Source organism: Puma concolor, chromosome A2, assembly GCF_028749965.1.
Source record: "Puma concolor isolate L17-30 chromosome A2, mPumCon1.1.hap2, whole genome shotgun sequence".
In the NCBI taxonomy this organism is placed as follows: Eukaryota; Metazoa; Chordata; class Mammalia; order Carnivora; family Felidae; genus Puma; species Puma concolor.
This window is the reverse complement of record NC_141668.1, coordinates 96,377,159-96,393,534: the sequence shown is the minus strand read 5'-3', so window position 1 is coordinate 96,393,534 and position 16,376 is coordinate 96,377,159. Positions and strand designations below refer to the sequence as shown.

The window sequence follows — 16,376 nt, the reverse complement described above, 5'->3', positions numbered from 1 at the left end:
AGAGAAGAAGACTAGTTCCCAGTTTTACTGGTATTATATCCTCTTCCTCATCTAAGTGCTTACAAATCATTGAAAAAATCTATTCTAGAATATGGCCCAGAATAAAAAGCAAGCACAATTTTGTATGACTTAGAGAACCTACTATCTTTTTTCTTTCTGAAAGGAGATAAAAAAAATTCTTCCCTCTAGTCACAGAGTAAATAAGAACTAAAATTCATTTGAAATATAGACTATCTAATTCTGAGTTATCTTTATTATATGTAATTTAAGAACAGACTAGAGATCAGAAATAGTACAGTAATTTTTTAAATGTTATATCAAATAATGTGCTTACTGGTAAGAAATGTATTCTAAAAGATTTAAGTGCCAAGTTTCATGATATCTCCCACTTTAAAATAGTTCAAACACACACACACACACACACACACACACACACACACACACACACAGGTAGGTACACATATGTAAATATGCAAATATAGCAAAATATTAAAATTATTACATGTAGGATAGGGTTATTGAAAGTTCATTATACTATTCTTTCAACTTTTCTGTACGTTTGAATTTTTCATAATAAAATGTTGGAAGAAAATAAAATCCATGACATTGCTCTATGGACCATAATATGTGCACACAATATGGATATTGTGACTATTGACTAACATAGAGAATTATTTGAAATATAAATGACATATTAGAAAGTTATCAAATCATATTGCCATGAAAATACCAGGCTCTACATAGATTTTCGAAGCAGAGTTTTGTTTTTTGCACAAGCTGTTTTTGGTTAGCCTTGTACAAAGGAGTCATATTTTTTGGAGCTCTCATGTATCCAGCTGATTGGTTTGTAAGCTACTTTGGAACTATTTCTATAAACTAAACTCATTATGTTAGCAATCATAGCCACCACGGTCTGTATACAGAGGTTGTTTTACTACTCTTAAGCTAAAAGAGAAATCCATGCCAGAAAGATTAAAAAGACTAAGCAAAAGATAATTTTTCCCCTAGGCAATAAGATACATAACATGAATGGTACAACCAGCAATGGATATGAATAATGTCCCCATACAATCTATTTAAGTTTAATATGAGTTGAAATGTACTTTATTGTTATCAATCAGACATGAAGAGAAATCAAGCCCATGATGAAATTTATTTAAAGTTGTTACAGTATAGTAGAAAACTGGCAAGATCCAAGGAGAATTAGAAGCAAGTCCTGGAGATTCATTTACTTTGGTCTGAACTACACAAGCAGGTCCAAAATACTCAAATGTACCTTTATGTCTTAGTATCAAGAGTTATGAACTCCACCCAAATACTGCCTCATTGAGAAGCTCTAATGAAATTGCAAAGTATGGGTTTAATCAAATCTGAAACCTTGACTTTTGAGGATAAAATATCAGAATGCCCTGAAATAGAAGCAAAGAAGCAGGAGCTATGAATACTAAAGATGAAACTGAGAGACAGGACAGAAAGAAGAATTGAGGCAAGAACAATTGCCTAAAACAAAATTAAATAAAATCAACTAACCACTGAAGAGAAAATAAAAAGAATGGTCTGAAAATGCAGACAATGGGAATTGGGTTCAAAGTGACGGTAGGCCATTGCAGAAAAAATAGAGCAGGGCAACAACAATGGAGAAAAATTTAGAAAAATCAAACTACGGTTCAATTGAAAAAGAAAACAAACAAACAAAAAAAACGTAAGTTATACTGTAGAAAAGATATGTGGAAATAAGGCACTAAGATCAGGACAATTACCACGCCTTGTGTTCAAAATATATCTAGTAAACAAAAATTCTAAATTTGTTGGAATGACCCATGAGATCCAAAGCGGATGGTCACTGATTCTAATCCTAATGATTAAAAGAAATTATCTTTCGGGGCGCCTGGGTGGCGCAGTCGGTTAAGCGTCCGACTTCAGCCAGGTCACGATCTCGCGGTCCGTGAGTTCGAGCCCCGCATCAGGCTCTGGGCTGATGGCTCAGAGCCTGGAGCCTGTTTCCGATTCTGTGTCTCCCTCTCTCTCTGCTCCTCCCCCGTTCATGCTCTGTCTCTCTCTGTCCCAAAAATAAATAAACGTTGAAAAAAAATAAAAAAAATAAAAAAATAAAAAATAAAAGAAATTATCTTTCAATCAACCAGATAGATAAGGAAAGTAGCCAACAGAGCAATGATGTCAAAGTTGACGCTTTGATATGAAACAAATTTGGGGATTTGGTTCTCTAATCAAGTACATCCACTAGGGTAGATTTTAAACTTTAACAAAGACAGCAAGCAAGTTCTATCTCACATGATGAATCCAATTTCATGTGCATCAAGAACAACAATAATAGGGGCGCCTGGGTGTCTCAGTCGGTTAAGCATCCGACTTTGGCTCAGGTCATGATCTCACGGTCCGTGAGTTCGAGCTCTGCGTCGGGCTCTGTGCTGACAGCTCAGAGCCTGGAGCCTGCTTCAGATTCTGTGTCTCCCTCTCTCTCTGACCCTCCCCCGTTCATGCTCTGTCTCTCTCTGTCTCAAAAATAAACATTAAAAAAAATTTTTTTTAATAAAAAAAGAACAACAATAATAGCTAATACTTAATGAGTACTAACTATGGCAAACACTCTTCTATATATTTTACACATATCAACTCAATTCTAACAAGTTTCAGACGCAGGTACTATTATTATCCCCATTTTACTGGTAAGGAATGAAGGGCATAAAGATGTTAACTAAGGGGCGCCTGGGTGGCTCAGTCAATCTTCCAACTCTTGATCTCAGCTTAAGTTATGATCTCACGGCTGTGAGATCGAGCCCCCATGTCGGGCTCCATGCTGAGCATAAAGCCTACTTGGGATTCTCTCTCTCTTACCCTCTCTCTCTGCCCCTCCCCTGCTCATTCTCTCTAAATAAACAAACAAACATTTTTTAAAAAAATGTTAAGTAACAATCAAAAAATAAACTTAAGTAACCTACCTGCAGTCACATAGCTAGTAAGTAGAGAAGGCAGGAATTGAATCTCAGCACTGGAACACTAAGGTGTGCACCAAACCATCACACAATCTTGCCTCTCAAGAAAAGATGCTCAGATTAGGTCTGGATATATTAGCCATCTGAATAAGGGTTAGAAAAAGCTTGAGCTCTCCAGTGATGTGACCTGGGTTGAAATTCCAGCTCTTCCCTTTACTAGCTATGTGATCTTTGGAGCAACACTTGAGCCCCATGAGGCTCATTTCCCTCCCATGAAAATGAGGATCCTAAGACTTCATTTACAAATAAAATTCTGAGGATTTGAGGAGATATACTGTAAGTGCCCAAGCCTAAGATCTGATGCAGAGCAGGGATTCAGTCAATAGTAGCTAGTATTAACTGAACACTTACACACTGTAGAGAAACATTATACACAACATATGAGAAATTATAAAGCATATTTTACTTACGATAAAAGTAAAGTTAAATTCCCAAATGGCATTCATAGCAAAATTAGAGATTGCAAATGAAATAAATTTTTAAAACACTTTTACTCTGATGTTCAAATCCCCAATTACAACCCAAGTGACAAGATGCCTTCCATAGAGCATACTGTACCTCTTTGATGATTTTCACCCCTCTTGGATCCTTGATATTAACAGCTATACTCTAAAAATTAAAATATATATATCTTAAAATAGTATCATAAATGTTTTTCATAGTACTAACAGTTCAATAAGGGAGCCATCCATAGCATAGATTCTCTTCTTAAAACAAATGTATTTTCCTCATGAAGAAACATTTAAATTATCTTTACTGATTTTATTTGCAATGCAGATATGTTAGGATGATAGCAAGTGTCATAGACTCTGGGTCTGGAGTTCTTTCTTGTCCAGCAAGAAACTGGGACACAGGATTAAAAATGCAAGTGAAGCTAATGTCCAGGAGGAGACAAAAGCCTGAGTAAGGGTCCTTGCTCTGTTTTTCTTAGGATCAGAAGGCTTAAAAATGTGGTGATGGATGTGCACAAAGAGACGATGAATCATGAATATTACCTCATGGACATGAGAGAAAGGAGATTTTGAATATATGTGGTGTTAGGGGTTTGGGTCAATACAAAACAAAATCCTGGCTCCAGGCAGAAGGTTGTTTACAGCAGACATGAGGCCCCACCTCTGTTTGCCTAAACTGGCCTAGGGGACAAGAGCATGCTATCTCAGGGTCAACAAAGTATCTTTCTTTTGCTAGTTAGCAACTTCGCTGGCCCATAGGGGTCTACACCTCTATTTACCTGTTTACCTAATTTGGTCCTTCCTTCTGTGAAAGCAGCTTTCTGCTATTGTACTAAGTTGGGGGGGGAGGGGGTTTCCACCCTGAATACCTAATCTTGTTTACCTCATCTTGGATGTTTTCATCCTAAAATTCCCTATTCCTATACCTTTGTCCTATACTGGGGGCCTTTGCCCTGTTTACCTAATCTTATTCACCTAATCTTGTTTACCCAAACTTGGGTGTGTACATCCTATGGCTTTCTAATTCTTTATGCCTAGTTAACCCATTGATGAAAGCTCAGGGTAGTCCTAAGCTTATTCCCCACAAGCAAGGATTATACAAAAAATTTTTCAAACTATATCAAGTGTTAGGCAATTAGCAATCTCCAAAAGAATGAAATGTAGAGAATCAAATGATTTCTTCCTCTAATAAAATTATTCCCATTATAAACCATTACAAATTCTCATGAAATTTTTAAGTTAGTCGAGAAGGAATATTAGTTTCAAAAAAACTCTATTGTTTCTATTTGGTAACTGGTGAATGAATAAAATTTCATCTTATTTGGAATATTATTTATATATACAAAAAAAAGGGTAGAAATGAATGAACCAAGGTAATACCTAAAGTTTTATTATTACAAGAAAATTACACAAAAATCAAAGAAAGAAATATTCTTACTTTTTTATTTCGATTAACACTGAGAAAATAAGTACTTTCTGTCCCCACAAAAGGTGGCCCCCAAGTTCGTGTATCATCACCAGCTCCTGAAAATAACAGTATGAGCTATTAATCTTTATCTCTGAAACATCATAAGACATTCAAACCAACCCATCATATACATTCACAGATGCCTAAACAAAATCAGCTCAATTCAGTGGAACTGGCAATCTAGAGGGGCCATAAGAACTTGCTGGAACTGTCCAAACTCAACCTGCTCATGTTAATAATGAAATCCTTCCAAATCATCTTTCACTAGAAGCCATTCCTAATAGTCAAAATCCAGAAAGAAATGCCCTACTAGCAGTCTTTAGATTTAATAAATAGCAAATCTGAAAAAAAAAATTAATAAATGGCAAATCTAAAAGAATCACTCTCAATTTTTAGCAAGCAAGTTGGTCAGCTCTTTGGGTGTTTCTCAGCATTAAATGTACAAAGAAATGCTGAGTCTGCAAAAGATTTTTGTTAAATATTATTTAAACTAGAATAATGGTAAGTGAGATTTTATAATAAAATGGCATCTTAAGAACAATGATAAATAAATAAATCTATAAATTTTTGTGAAATCCCAGAAATAAACCAAGCATATATGGTCAACTAATATTTAATGATTTAAATAAAATCAACTAACCGCTGAAGAGAAGATAAAAAGAATGGTCTGAAAATGAAGACAATGAGAATTGGGTCCAAAGTGAGGGTAGACCATTGCAGAAAAATAGAGCAGGGCAACAACAATGGAGAAAAATTTAGAAAAATCAAACTAAGCTTCAATTTGACAAGAGAGCCAAGAACACTCAATGAAGAAAAGTCTTTTCAACAAATGGTGCTGGGATAATTGGATATTCACATGCAAAATAATGAAACCGAACCTATATCTTACACCACACATCACTCACAAAAATTAACTCAAAGAAGGGGCGCCTGGGTGGATCAGTTGATTTAGTGTCTGACTTCAACTCAGGTCATGATCTCATGGTTCGTTAGTTCAAGCCCTGTGTCAGGCTTCGTGCTGACAGCTCAGAGCCTGGAGCCTGGAGACTGCTTCAGATTCTGAGTCCCTTCTCTCTCAACCCCTCTCCCATTCATGCTCTGACTCTCTTACTCTCTCTCTCTCTCTCTCTCTCAAAAATAAACAAACCTTAAAACAATGTTTTAAATTAACTCAAAATGAGTTAACTGAGTTAAATGAGTTAAAGACAACTTTAAGACCTAAAAGCATGAAACTCCTAGAAAAAACATAGGAACAAAGTTCCTTGACATGGGTCTTGGTTAATGATTTTTTTTGGATTTGACACCAAAGTACCAAGCAATAAAATCTAAAATAAACAAGTGAGACTGCATCAAACTGAAAAGCTTCTGCACAGCAAAAGAAACCATTTCACTTTGTTGAAGTGAAAAGACAACTTACAGAATGGGGAAAAAATATTTGCAAATCATATAGCTCATAACAGGTTAATACCCAAACATCTAAAGAACTCACACAAGTCAACAGCTAAAAAACAAATAACCCAATTAAAAAATGGGCAAAAGGGGGCACCTGGGTAGCTCAGTCAGTTAAGTGTCAGACTTCAACTCAGGTCATGATCTCACAGTTCCTGAGTTCAAGCCCCGTGTTGGGTGAGCTTAAGCCCCACTTCAGGTGAGTCCCACTTCTCTCTCTCTACCTCTCTCTCTCCCTCTCTCTCTGCTCCTTGCTCACATGCACCCTCTCTCTCTCTCAAAAATAAATGAATAAATACATAAACAAACAAATTTTTTTAAATGGGCAAAGGACCCAAAAAGACATTTTTCTAAAGATAGACAAAAGACCAACAGGTACATAAAAAGAAGCTCAACATCACTATTCATTGCAAGAATGCAAAATAAAACCACAACCTCACACCTGTTAGAATGGCCACCGTCAAAAAGAGACAACAAATGCTGGCAAGAATGTAGATAAAAGGGAACCCTTGTGCACTGTAGGAATGTAAATCAGTATAGCCACTATGGAAAACAGTATGAAATATCCTCAAAAAATTAAAAATAGAACTACAATATGATCCAGCAATTCCACTTCCTGGAATATATCCAAAGGAAACAAAAACACTAACTCAAAAAGATATGCATCCTATGTTCATAGCAGCATTATTCACAATAGCCAAGACATGAAAACACCTGTGTCCATTGATGGATGCATGGATAAAGTTGCAATATATATATATATATATACATATATATATATATACACACATATATATATATACACACACATATATGTATATATATATATATGTATATATACATAGAGAGAGAGAGGGAGTATATACACAACTGTATGTATACACACACACACATACACACACACACACACATACACACAATGGAATATTATTAAGCCATAAAAAAATGAGGAAATCCTCCATTTGGGACAACATGGATGGACTTGAAAGCATCATGCTAAATGAGATAACTCAGATAAAGACAAATATTGTATGATCTCATTTATATGTGGAGTTTTAGAAAATAAAAAACCAAATTCAGGGGCGCCTGGGTGGCTCAGTAGATTAAGCATCCGACTTCGGCTCAGGTCATGATCTCACGGTCCGTGAGTCTGAGCCCCGTGTCAGGCTCTGTGCTGACAGCTCGGAGCCTGGAGCCTGCTTCGGATTCTGTGTCTCCCTCTCTCTCTGACCCTCCCCCATTCATGCTCTGTCTCTCTCTGTCTCAAAAATAAATAAACACTAAAAAAAAAAAAAAAAAAAAAAAACCAAATTCATAAAATAAGAGATCTGACCTGTGGTTACCAGAGGTAGAGGGTGGGGGCAGGGGAGATTGGAGGAAGGTGGTCAAAAGGTACAAACTGCCAGGCATAAGGTCAAGTAAGTATGAGGGATATAACGTACAGCATCATGACTATAGTTAACACTGCTGTATGATATACAGGAAATTTGTTAAGAGAGTAAATCCTAGGGGCATCTGGGTGGCTCAGTCAGTTGAGTGTCCAACCTTGGCTCAGGTCATGATCTCAAGGTTCGTGAGTTCGAGCCCCACATCGGGCTCACTGCTGTCAGCCTATCAGTGCAGAGCCTGCTTCAGATCCTCTGTCCCCCTCTCTTTGCCTCTCCCCTGCTTGCACTCTCCCAAAAAATAAATACTAAAAAAAAAAAAAAAAATTGAGAGAGTAAATCCTAATAGCTCTCATCACAAGAAGAAAATTTTTTCCTTTTTTCTTTTCTTATCATGTCTACAAGAGAAGAGGGATGTAAGCTGAACGTATTGTGGTAAGAACGCGATAACTAAGTATATAAATTAAACCATCATGTTCTGTGCCTTATACTTACACAGTGATGTGTGCTAATTATTTCTCAATACAATTGGGAAAAAAATTTGTGTTATATGGGCACCTGGGTGGGTAAGTCATTTAAGTGTCCAACTCTTGATCTTAGCTCAGGGTCCTGAGTTCAACTCTTGATCTGATCTCAGGGTCCTGAGTTCAAGCCCCACGTTGGGCTCCACACTTGGTGTGGAGCCTACTTACAAAAAAAAAAAATGTGTTATAAAAAATCAAAAAAGGCAAAATAAGTAAATGAATAGCATATTTATTTAATTTAAAATACTATTCTAGAATAAAATTTTACTCATCTAGGTCTTGCTACAAAGTAAAAGTTTATTTTTTTCTTTCTTTTTTTTTTTTTTTTTTTTTTCCCCCGGACAGAGAGAGACAGAGCATGAACGGGGGAGGGGCAGAGAGAGAGGGAGACACAGAATCGGAAACAGGCTCCAGGCCCTGAGCCATCAGCCCAGAGCCTGATGCGGGGCTCGAACTCACGGACCGTGAGATCGTGACCTGGCTGAAGTCGGACGCTTAACCAACTGCGCCACCCAGGCGCCCCATACAAAGTAAAAGTTTAAAACCATCAAAATATAGGGTGTTTTCTTCTGAACATCTACTTCAAGTCATATGTTTGTGTTAGATTCAAAGACAACACTGTAGAGTTACAGAAAAAAAGTTTCCTTTGCACAAAAAGCCACTGACAACATAGACAGAGCTCAGAAAATGAATCAAGGATTAAATGGCACAAAATAGTATCACTTAAGAATTTTATAAAGTCTGATTAAATATTGATATTAGAAACTAATCATATAGGTAATTACAGTTAAAGTATTTATCTCTAGCCCCCAAGAAGAGAGAACTTGAGAATGAATTAAAGTTTAAATTTTGGGGCGCCTGGGTGGCGCAGTCGGTTAGGCGTCCGACTTCAGCCAGGTCACGATCTCGCGGTCCGTGAGTTCGAGCCCCGCGTCAGGCTCTGGGCTGATGGCTCAGAGCCTGGAGCCTGTTTCCGATTCTGTGTCTCCCTCTCTCTCTGCCCCTCGCCCGTTCATGCTCTGTCTCTCTCTGTCCCAAAAATAAATAAAACGTTGGAAAAAAAAAATTAAATTCTGATCTCATCTAAATGATATAATTAATCTATTGGCCCAGTAGACTTTACCCACTGAAACTAATCAAGAAAAGCAAATACAGCCTTTTGGAAAACAAAACAAAGGCCAAAGAACAGACTTGTGAAGGAAGGAAGGATGGAAGGAAGGAAGGAAGGAAGGAAGGAAGGAAGGAAGACAAACCTCATAAGAGAAAGAGAGGACACAGGCCAGAGGAGAAAAGAAGCATTAGTTCTAACTGGAGATGAACCAATAACAACACAAAGCAATCAGTGGTAAGTATCAAAAGGAATGGCATGCCCAAAACACCAGGGGAAAAATAAAACTACAAGATCCCAGAAAGGCAATCTTCTAGTAATAAACCAATTAGAGGCTTCATGGAAAAGGTATGTGTGAATCTGGACCTTCAGGATCAGACAGGACCTCACAGAGTCAAGAGAAAATCCAGCCACTTCCATTTTTTTAAGGCTCCCAATATATTAATTTTTTTTAATAAAGCAATGCCAACATAAGGCTAAAATTAAATAATTTTAAATGTTCACATTCATCTCAGGTGGAGATATTGTCAGGAATCTAAATTGAAGGCCTACAGGGCTTTCCTGCCCCATCTGTCTTTGGGAAGTATCCAGGGCTTTGGAGAGGATCAATGGCCTCTCTAAAGAATCACTGCTGATGGGCGCGCCAGGTGGCTTAGTTGGTTAAGCATCCGACTTCCGCTCAGGTCATGATCTCACGGTTGGGAGCCTACTCTGGATTCTGTGTCTCCCCTTCTCTCTGCCCCTCCCCTGCTTTCACGCTCTCTCTCTCAAAAATAAGTAAACATTTAAAAAAAAAAAAAAAGAATCAGCACTGATGGCACATGACAGGATATAAGGGCTAAAGGTTACAAACTGGGAAAACTGGCAGTTTGAGAGATGTCTTATTTGACCCACACATAATTTATAGTTTTTAACTAGCTGCCATGATTTCAAAATCTGGAGATCTCATATAAAATTTCAGACTGCCTTTCTTAAATGATATTTCAACACATTCAAGACACTCAGCAAGTATTTATTGGGTACCAACTGTGTCACAGACACTGCTCTATGCAGAGCAGACACAGCAGTGACCAAAAGATCAACACCCCTGCCTTCATATCCCTGCCTACAGGGGATAATCCAGGAACCCCAGTCACATCATCTGCTGCCCTACACTGTCCACTTCACTCAGCTAGGTTAGACTAAGGTAACTCTACAGAAAGAAGGAGAAGAAAATTTATTTGCTCTTTGATTATAAAAATAAGAATAGTCCAAGTCCCAAGTCCCAAAACTGTAACCAATTCTATGTAATTAAAGAACAGGAGAAGCAGACATGAGAAAAGGCTAGTTCTCTACTGAACTTTGATAACTCTGCCAAGCCACTTCGCCTCAGATCTGGGTTGAACAACTACCTCAAAAACCCAAAACTGTTAAATACACAATATGAACAATAAAATGCATTGGGCAGAAGGGTTAAGGGAAAGAGAGTAATCAGTCAGGCAAAAAGCAATGAACACCTACCTGCTAGCAGCAAAGCTTGCTACCAAGTGTAGGACTGTGGAATGCCTACACAAGGAAGGTGCCCCCCACTGAAAAACCGAAAAAGTACAAAGGAGAAATAAGGCCCACGTAAACAGGGGATAATGATCTCTAAAATTAATATAAATACAAATATGTAGACCAGTGATCAACTGAAATAGCAAGAGAGAGAAGATCAGATGCTCTACCTAGGATTAGAAGACCTAACAGCTAAAATTACAAAGTGCTGTCGTGTTGAAATTGCATAACAGTGTGGAAATTAAAGTTTTATGAAATGTGGAAAAGAAAAAACAGATATTCAGCTAGAAAGTAAACATGTAGCCAGCATGTAGCCAGCAATGACCAAAAGTGGTGAACAACACTATCTAGATAATTGAAGCATTATCCCTGAAAGCAGGAGCTACCACCTGGAGCCTGATAAACACAGGGTCCGATTATACAACAGAATAATATGTAATATTCCCCATGCTGATCAGAGAATCTTCTGCTAATTTGCTTCAGCCTCCTAAGAAATCTATTTATCAGGAAGATGAATCTTCCACACCAAGTATTCTATTTTATGGCATTTAATCACTTATGGGAAATTAATAAGGTGATGTAATAAACTCGACTCTTATGGTGTTACAGATATACTCACACTATTCAAGGGTAGACCATTTTCACTGATTTAGTAATTCTGTTCCAGATCCATATGGATCCGATGTTGAAGAACAAATAATAATGCTAACTTTTAAAACCTTCCAAAACAATAGGATGATGTAGAGGATATGGAGAATACGGACTGTGCCCTTCAAGTGCTTGCAGGAGAGAAAGAGCATACAACATGACACTTTCAATACCAGCATGAGCTCAACACCAAAATACTGAGAAAGCACCAAATAAAAGTGAGAATTATGTACACAGAATAGGTTTATCTGGTGGACAAAGGGGAAAGAAAAAATAGGAAAGATGTCAGATGAAAAGCAAATACAAAGAATTGATCTCAGGTTCAGTGTTTCTTGCTCAAAATCTTGAAAATCATATAATGAGAAAATGTTTCTTTTACTAGAAAGAGAAAAGAATGACTTGGATTGGAGTATCAGGGTTCCTTTTGGAAGGACTTGGATTCCTTTCCCTCTCTCCTTCTTGTGTGTGCTAAAAGGGAAGACCCTTTTACCCTCCCTCCTCCTCGCGTTCCCTTCATCCCACAGCGAGGGAATGTGGCAGGGTCGACTCTAAATTCAGTCTCAACAGTAAGGTTTGTATGGGGCTAGGGAGGGACAGGACCAGACCTGAGCGCCTGGATATTCCTTATTACCTGTGTGACTTTGGACAAACTGCTTTATCTCCCTTTGTCTCTGTCTTTTCATTTATTTTTTTAACTTTTTTAAAATTTATTTTGAGAGAAAGAGAAAGAGAGAGAGCAGGCACCAGAGATGGGCAGAGAGAGAGAGAGAGAAAGAATCCCAAACAGACTCCATGCTGTCAGCACAGAGCCTGACTCAGTGCTCCATCCCACGAACTATGAGATCATGACCTGAGCCAAAACCAAGAGTCACTCAACCAACTGAGCTACCCAGGACCCCTGTCTTTTCATTTGTAATCGAGGAATAATAACAGCAACCCATAAGGCTGTTGTAGAGATTAAATAAATTAATATAGGCAAAGTGCTTAGAACTGTATATGGTACTCTGACAAGTGTTAGCATCTGTTACTACGAGCTGCATCTCAGTTTCTACCAGAGGCTTTCAGGTGTGTGTGAAGGACCCAACTTAAGCCTTAGCCCTTGGCACTTATAAAAAGTAAAAAGAGGGGTGCCTGTCTTCGGCTCATGACATGATCTCGCAGTTCGTGGGTTCCAGCCCCATTTCAGGCTCTGTGCTGATAGTGCGGAGCCTGGTTCGGACCCTGTCTCCCTCTCTCTGCCCTTCTCCCCACCCCCACCCCCTGGTCATGTGCACATGGGCACAAGCTCGCACGCTCTCTCTCTCTTTCAAAAATAAAATTTAAAAAACACTTTAAAAAAGTGAAAGGAAATCATTAGTATAGGTTCAGAGGAAAGTAAGGAATGGAGGAAAAAAAACAAACATTTCAGTCAATTCTCTCCTCATTCCACATATAGGTACATGGATATTTCAAAAACCAGTTAAAAACTGTTATTAGAGTGCTTGGGTGGCTCAGTTGATTAAGCATCCAGCTCCCGAGTTGGGCTCCATTCTGACAGCACAGAGCCGGCTTGGGATTATCTCTCTCTCTATCTCTCTCTCTGCCCCTCCCCTGCTTGAGCTCTCTCAAAATAAATAAATACACTTAAAAACAAAAAACAACAACAACAAAAAACATTAGTTTGCAGCGCCTGGCTTGCTCAGTCAAAAGAGCATGAGAGGCTTGATCTCAGGGTCGTGAGTACAAGCCCCATGCTAGATATAGAGGTTACTTAAAAATAAAATCCTAGGGGCACCTCGGTGGCTCATTTAGTTATGCATCCGACTTCCGCTCAGGTCATGATCTCATGGCTCTGTGCTGACAGCTCAAAGCCAGGAGCCTGCTACAGATTGTTTCTCCCTCTCTGCCCCTCCCCTGCTCAAGCTCTGTCTGTCTCTCTCTCTCTCTCTCTCTCTCTCTCTCCTTCTCTCTATCAAAAAAGAATAAACTTTTAAAAATAATCATAATAATAAATAAAATCTTTAAAAAAACTGTATTAGTCTGTTTCTTATGTTTTTTTTTTTAATTATTTTTTTTTTCATGTTTCTATGTTTTAAAGGGAGTAATAGCTTTACCTGGTCTTTCCACTTTTATAACTTCTGCTCCAAGATCTCCTAAATTCATAGTAGCAAAAGGTCCCGCCAGTACTCTACAATATTAACAATGACAAGTAATCACCACCTTGAAGATGTTTATATTAATTCTTTTCTTAATAATCCATTAACACAGACAAGCTCATATAATGCTAGCAAGATTTAAAATTGTTAAAACTGTTCAGAATTGCAATTTGACCTTATGTATTAAAAGCTTTAAAAAGTATACTGATGCAGTAATTCCACTTTCAGCATTCTATCCTGAGGAAGAAATCCTAAGATTTCCTGAGGCAAAGATTGATGAACAAGGAATTGTACATCAGGAAGGAAGCCTAATTCATAATAGTGAAATCTTGGGGGATGAGTAATTATGTGACAACCATATAATAAAATATCATCTTACATTTTTGTTGAATTTTTAATGACATGGAAAAATACTCAGAATATAACATTATCTTTTAAATGTGGGTAAAAACTATAATTTCAGTATGGTTCTAATTTTTGTCTTTAAAAATAATATATAAATATGCAGATTGAAAAAAATGCAAATATTATACTAATTATCTCTTAGAATGATAAAATTATACCATTTTTTTAATTTTCTTTTCTAAAATTTTAATAGTAAGCATTAAAACCCAAAAATGAATGAATGTTTTTTTGAAAGAAGGGAAAATTCAATCACCAAAACATAGATAAACCAATACAAACCTTGTTAGATCCAGAATTTTTACACCCTCCAGTGGCTTCATATTGTCAGTATCTGGCAAAACACAGAAAATATTTTAAGAGCATTGATGACGAATTTTCAGAAGGAAAAGTGCAAAATTGTTAATATTCTGTTTTAAGTAATCTCTATTACTACCAAAACTATACTTTTTTCCTTTACTATATTTCTGCTTTATATGTAACACAGAAACTTTTGACCTGATCCAGTTAAGTCAATCTGTAAAAATTACAACCTCTAATACCCTATTAATAAAGTCCACAGTTACACCTAAGATAATTTGTCTAATGAAAAATAAGGATTTTTAGGGCACTGTGTCAATACAGTTTGTAACAAATTATACTCTGGTGGAGGGATATGGATAATGGAGGTGTGTGTAGGCAAGGGGTATATGGGAAATCTCTGTACCTTCCTCTCAATTTTGCTGTAAACCTGAAACAGCTATAAAAAAAAATAAAGTCATAAAAAATAAATAAAAAGTGAACTAAACAACAAAAAATTACTAACAACTAAAAAAGAACAACAAAGACCTCCACATATTTATTCTACACTTCAGACAGGGAGAAAATATGAATTTTTAAAGTTTATTAAATAATTTATTTACAGAAAACATTTACATATAAAAAATATGTGTATTTCCTTTTTCTCTTCACCCACCAGCTATAAAAATTAGCAGATAGGTCAATAATTGTATCATTAATTCACTAAAAATATTTAACATCAATACTAAATCACAAAGTCAAATTCTAGCCAAATGGCTTACAAAGTTTAGATCATGATGACTGAGATCAAGCTGAATTTATGGGGAAAAATGGTGAACTACTGGTTCAATACATTTTTTATTTATTTTCTTTTCAACGTTTTTTTTTTTTATTTATTTTTGGGACAGAGAGAGACAGAGCATGAAAGGGGGAGGGGCCGAGAGAGAGAGAGACACAGAATCGGAAACAGGCTCCAGGCTCTGAGCCATCAGCCCAGAGCCTGACGCGGGGCTCGAACCCACGGATCGCGAGATCGTGACCTGGATGAAGTCGGACGCTTAACCGACTGCGCCACCCAGGCGCCCCTGGTTCAATACATTTTTTAAATAGACTTTTTTAGAGAAGTTTTTAGATTCACAGCAAAACTGAGCAGAAATTACAAAGAATTCTCACGTACTTCTTTTCCCCACATGTGCCCAACATTGCCCATTTTGAACATCCCTCACCAGAGTGACACATTTTTCACAACTGACAAAGTTACCCTGACACATCACTATTGCATACTTTAGAGTTCACTCTTGCTCTCGTACATTTTATGGGTTTAGACAAATGCATAATGGCGTGTATCAAACATTATAATACACAGAATACTTTCACTGCCCTAAAAATCCTCTCTGCTCTGCCTATTCATCCCTTCCTCCCCACCTCAAACTCCTGTAATCCAATCTTTTTACTGTATCCACAGTTTGCCTTTTCCAGAATGTCATATGGTTGGAATCATACAGTAGTAGCCTTTTCAGATTGGCTTCTTTCACGCAATAATATTCATTTAAGTTTCCTCTGTGGCTTGACAGATCATTTCTTTTCAGTGCTGAATGAAATTCCATTACCTTGATAGACCAGTTTATTTATCCATTCACCTACTAAAGGGCACCTTGGTTGCTTCCCAGGTTTGGTGGTTACAAAGAAAGCTGCTAAAACATTGTGTGCAGGTTTTTGTGTGGACATTAAGTTTTCAATTCATTTGGGTAATTCTCAAGAAGTGCTGATTACTGAAAAGTGTGTTAAGAGTATGTTTCGTTTTCCACCCCACCTTCCAAAGTAGCTGTACCGTTTTGCATTCCCACCAGCAATGATTGGGAGTTCCTCACGTCAATACATTTTTTTAAAAATCTTAATGCATCTCCATCACCAGTGGATTAAGAATAAGAGTTACAGATTTACACATACACCACACATTTACACACATATCATTA

At 37.3% G+C, this 16,376-nt stretch overlaps 1 protein-coding gene across 5 annotated transcripts in view; it reads right to left on the bottom strand.

Moving 5' to 3' along the window:
- SUGCT (succinyl-CoA:glutarate-CoA transferase) overlaps nt 1–16,376 on the bottom strand; it is a 781,793-nt gene that overhangs the window by 739,031 nt on the left and 26,386 nt on the right. For all 5 annotated transcript variants that reach the window (XM_086697015.1, XM_086697014.1, XM_025929553.2 and 2 more), the window contains exons 2-5: nt 14,404–14,455; nt 13,678–13,751; nt 4,905–4,990; nt 3,573–3,623 (exon numbers count right to left, since the gene is read on the bottom strand). In XM_086697015.1, the coding sequence (XP_086553141.1) occupies nt 3,573–3,623; nt 4,905–4,990; nt 13,678–13,751; nt 14,404–14,455 (263 nt within the window). The remainder of the gene's footprint in view (nt 1–3,572; nt 3,624–4,904; nt 4,991–13,677; nt 13,752–14,403; nt 14,456–16,376) is intronic.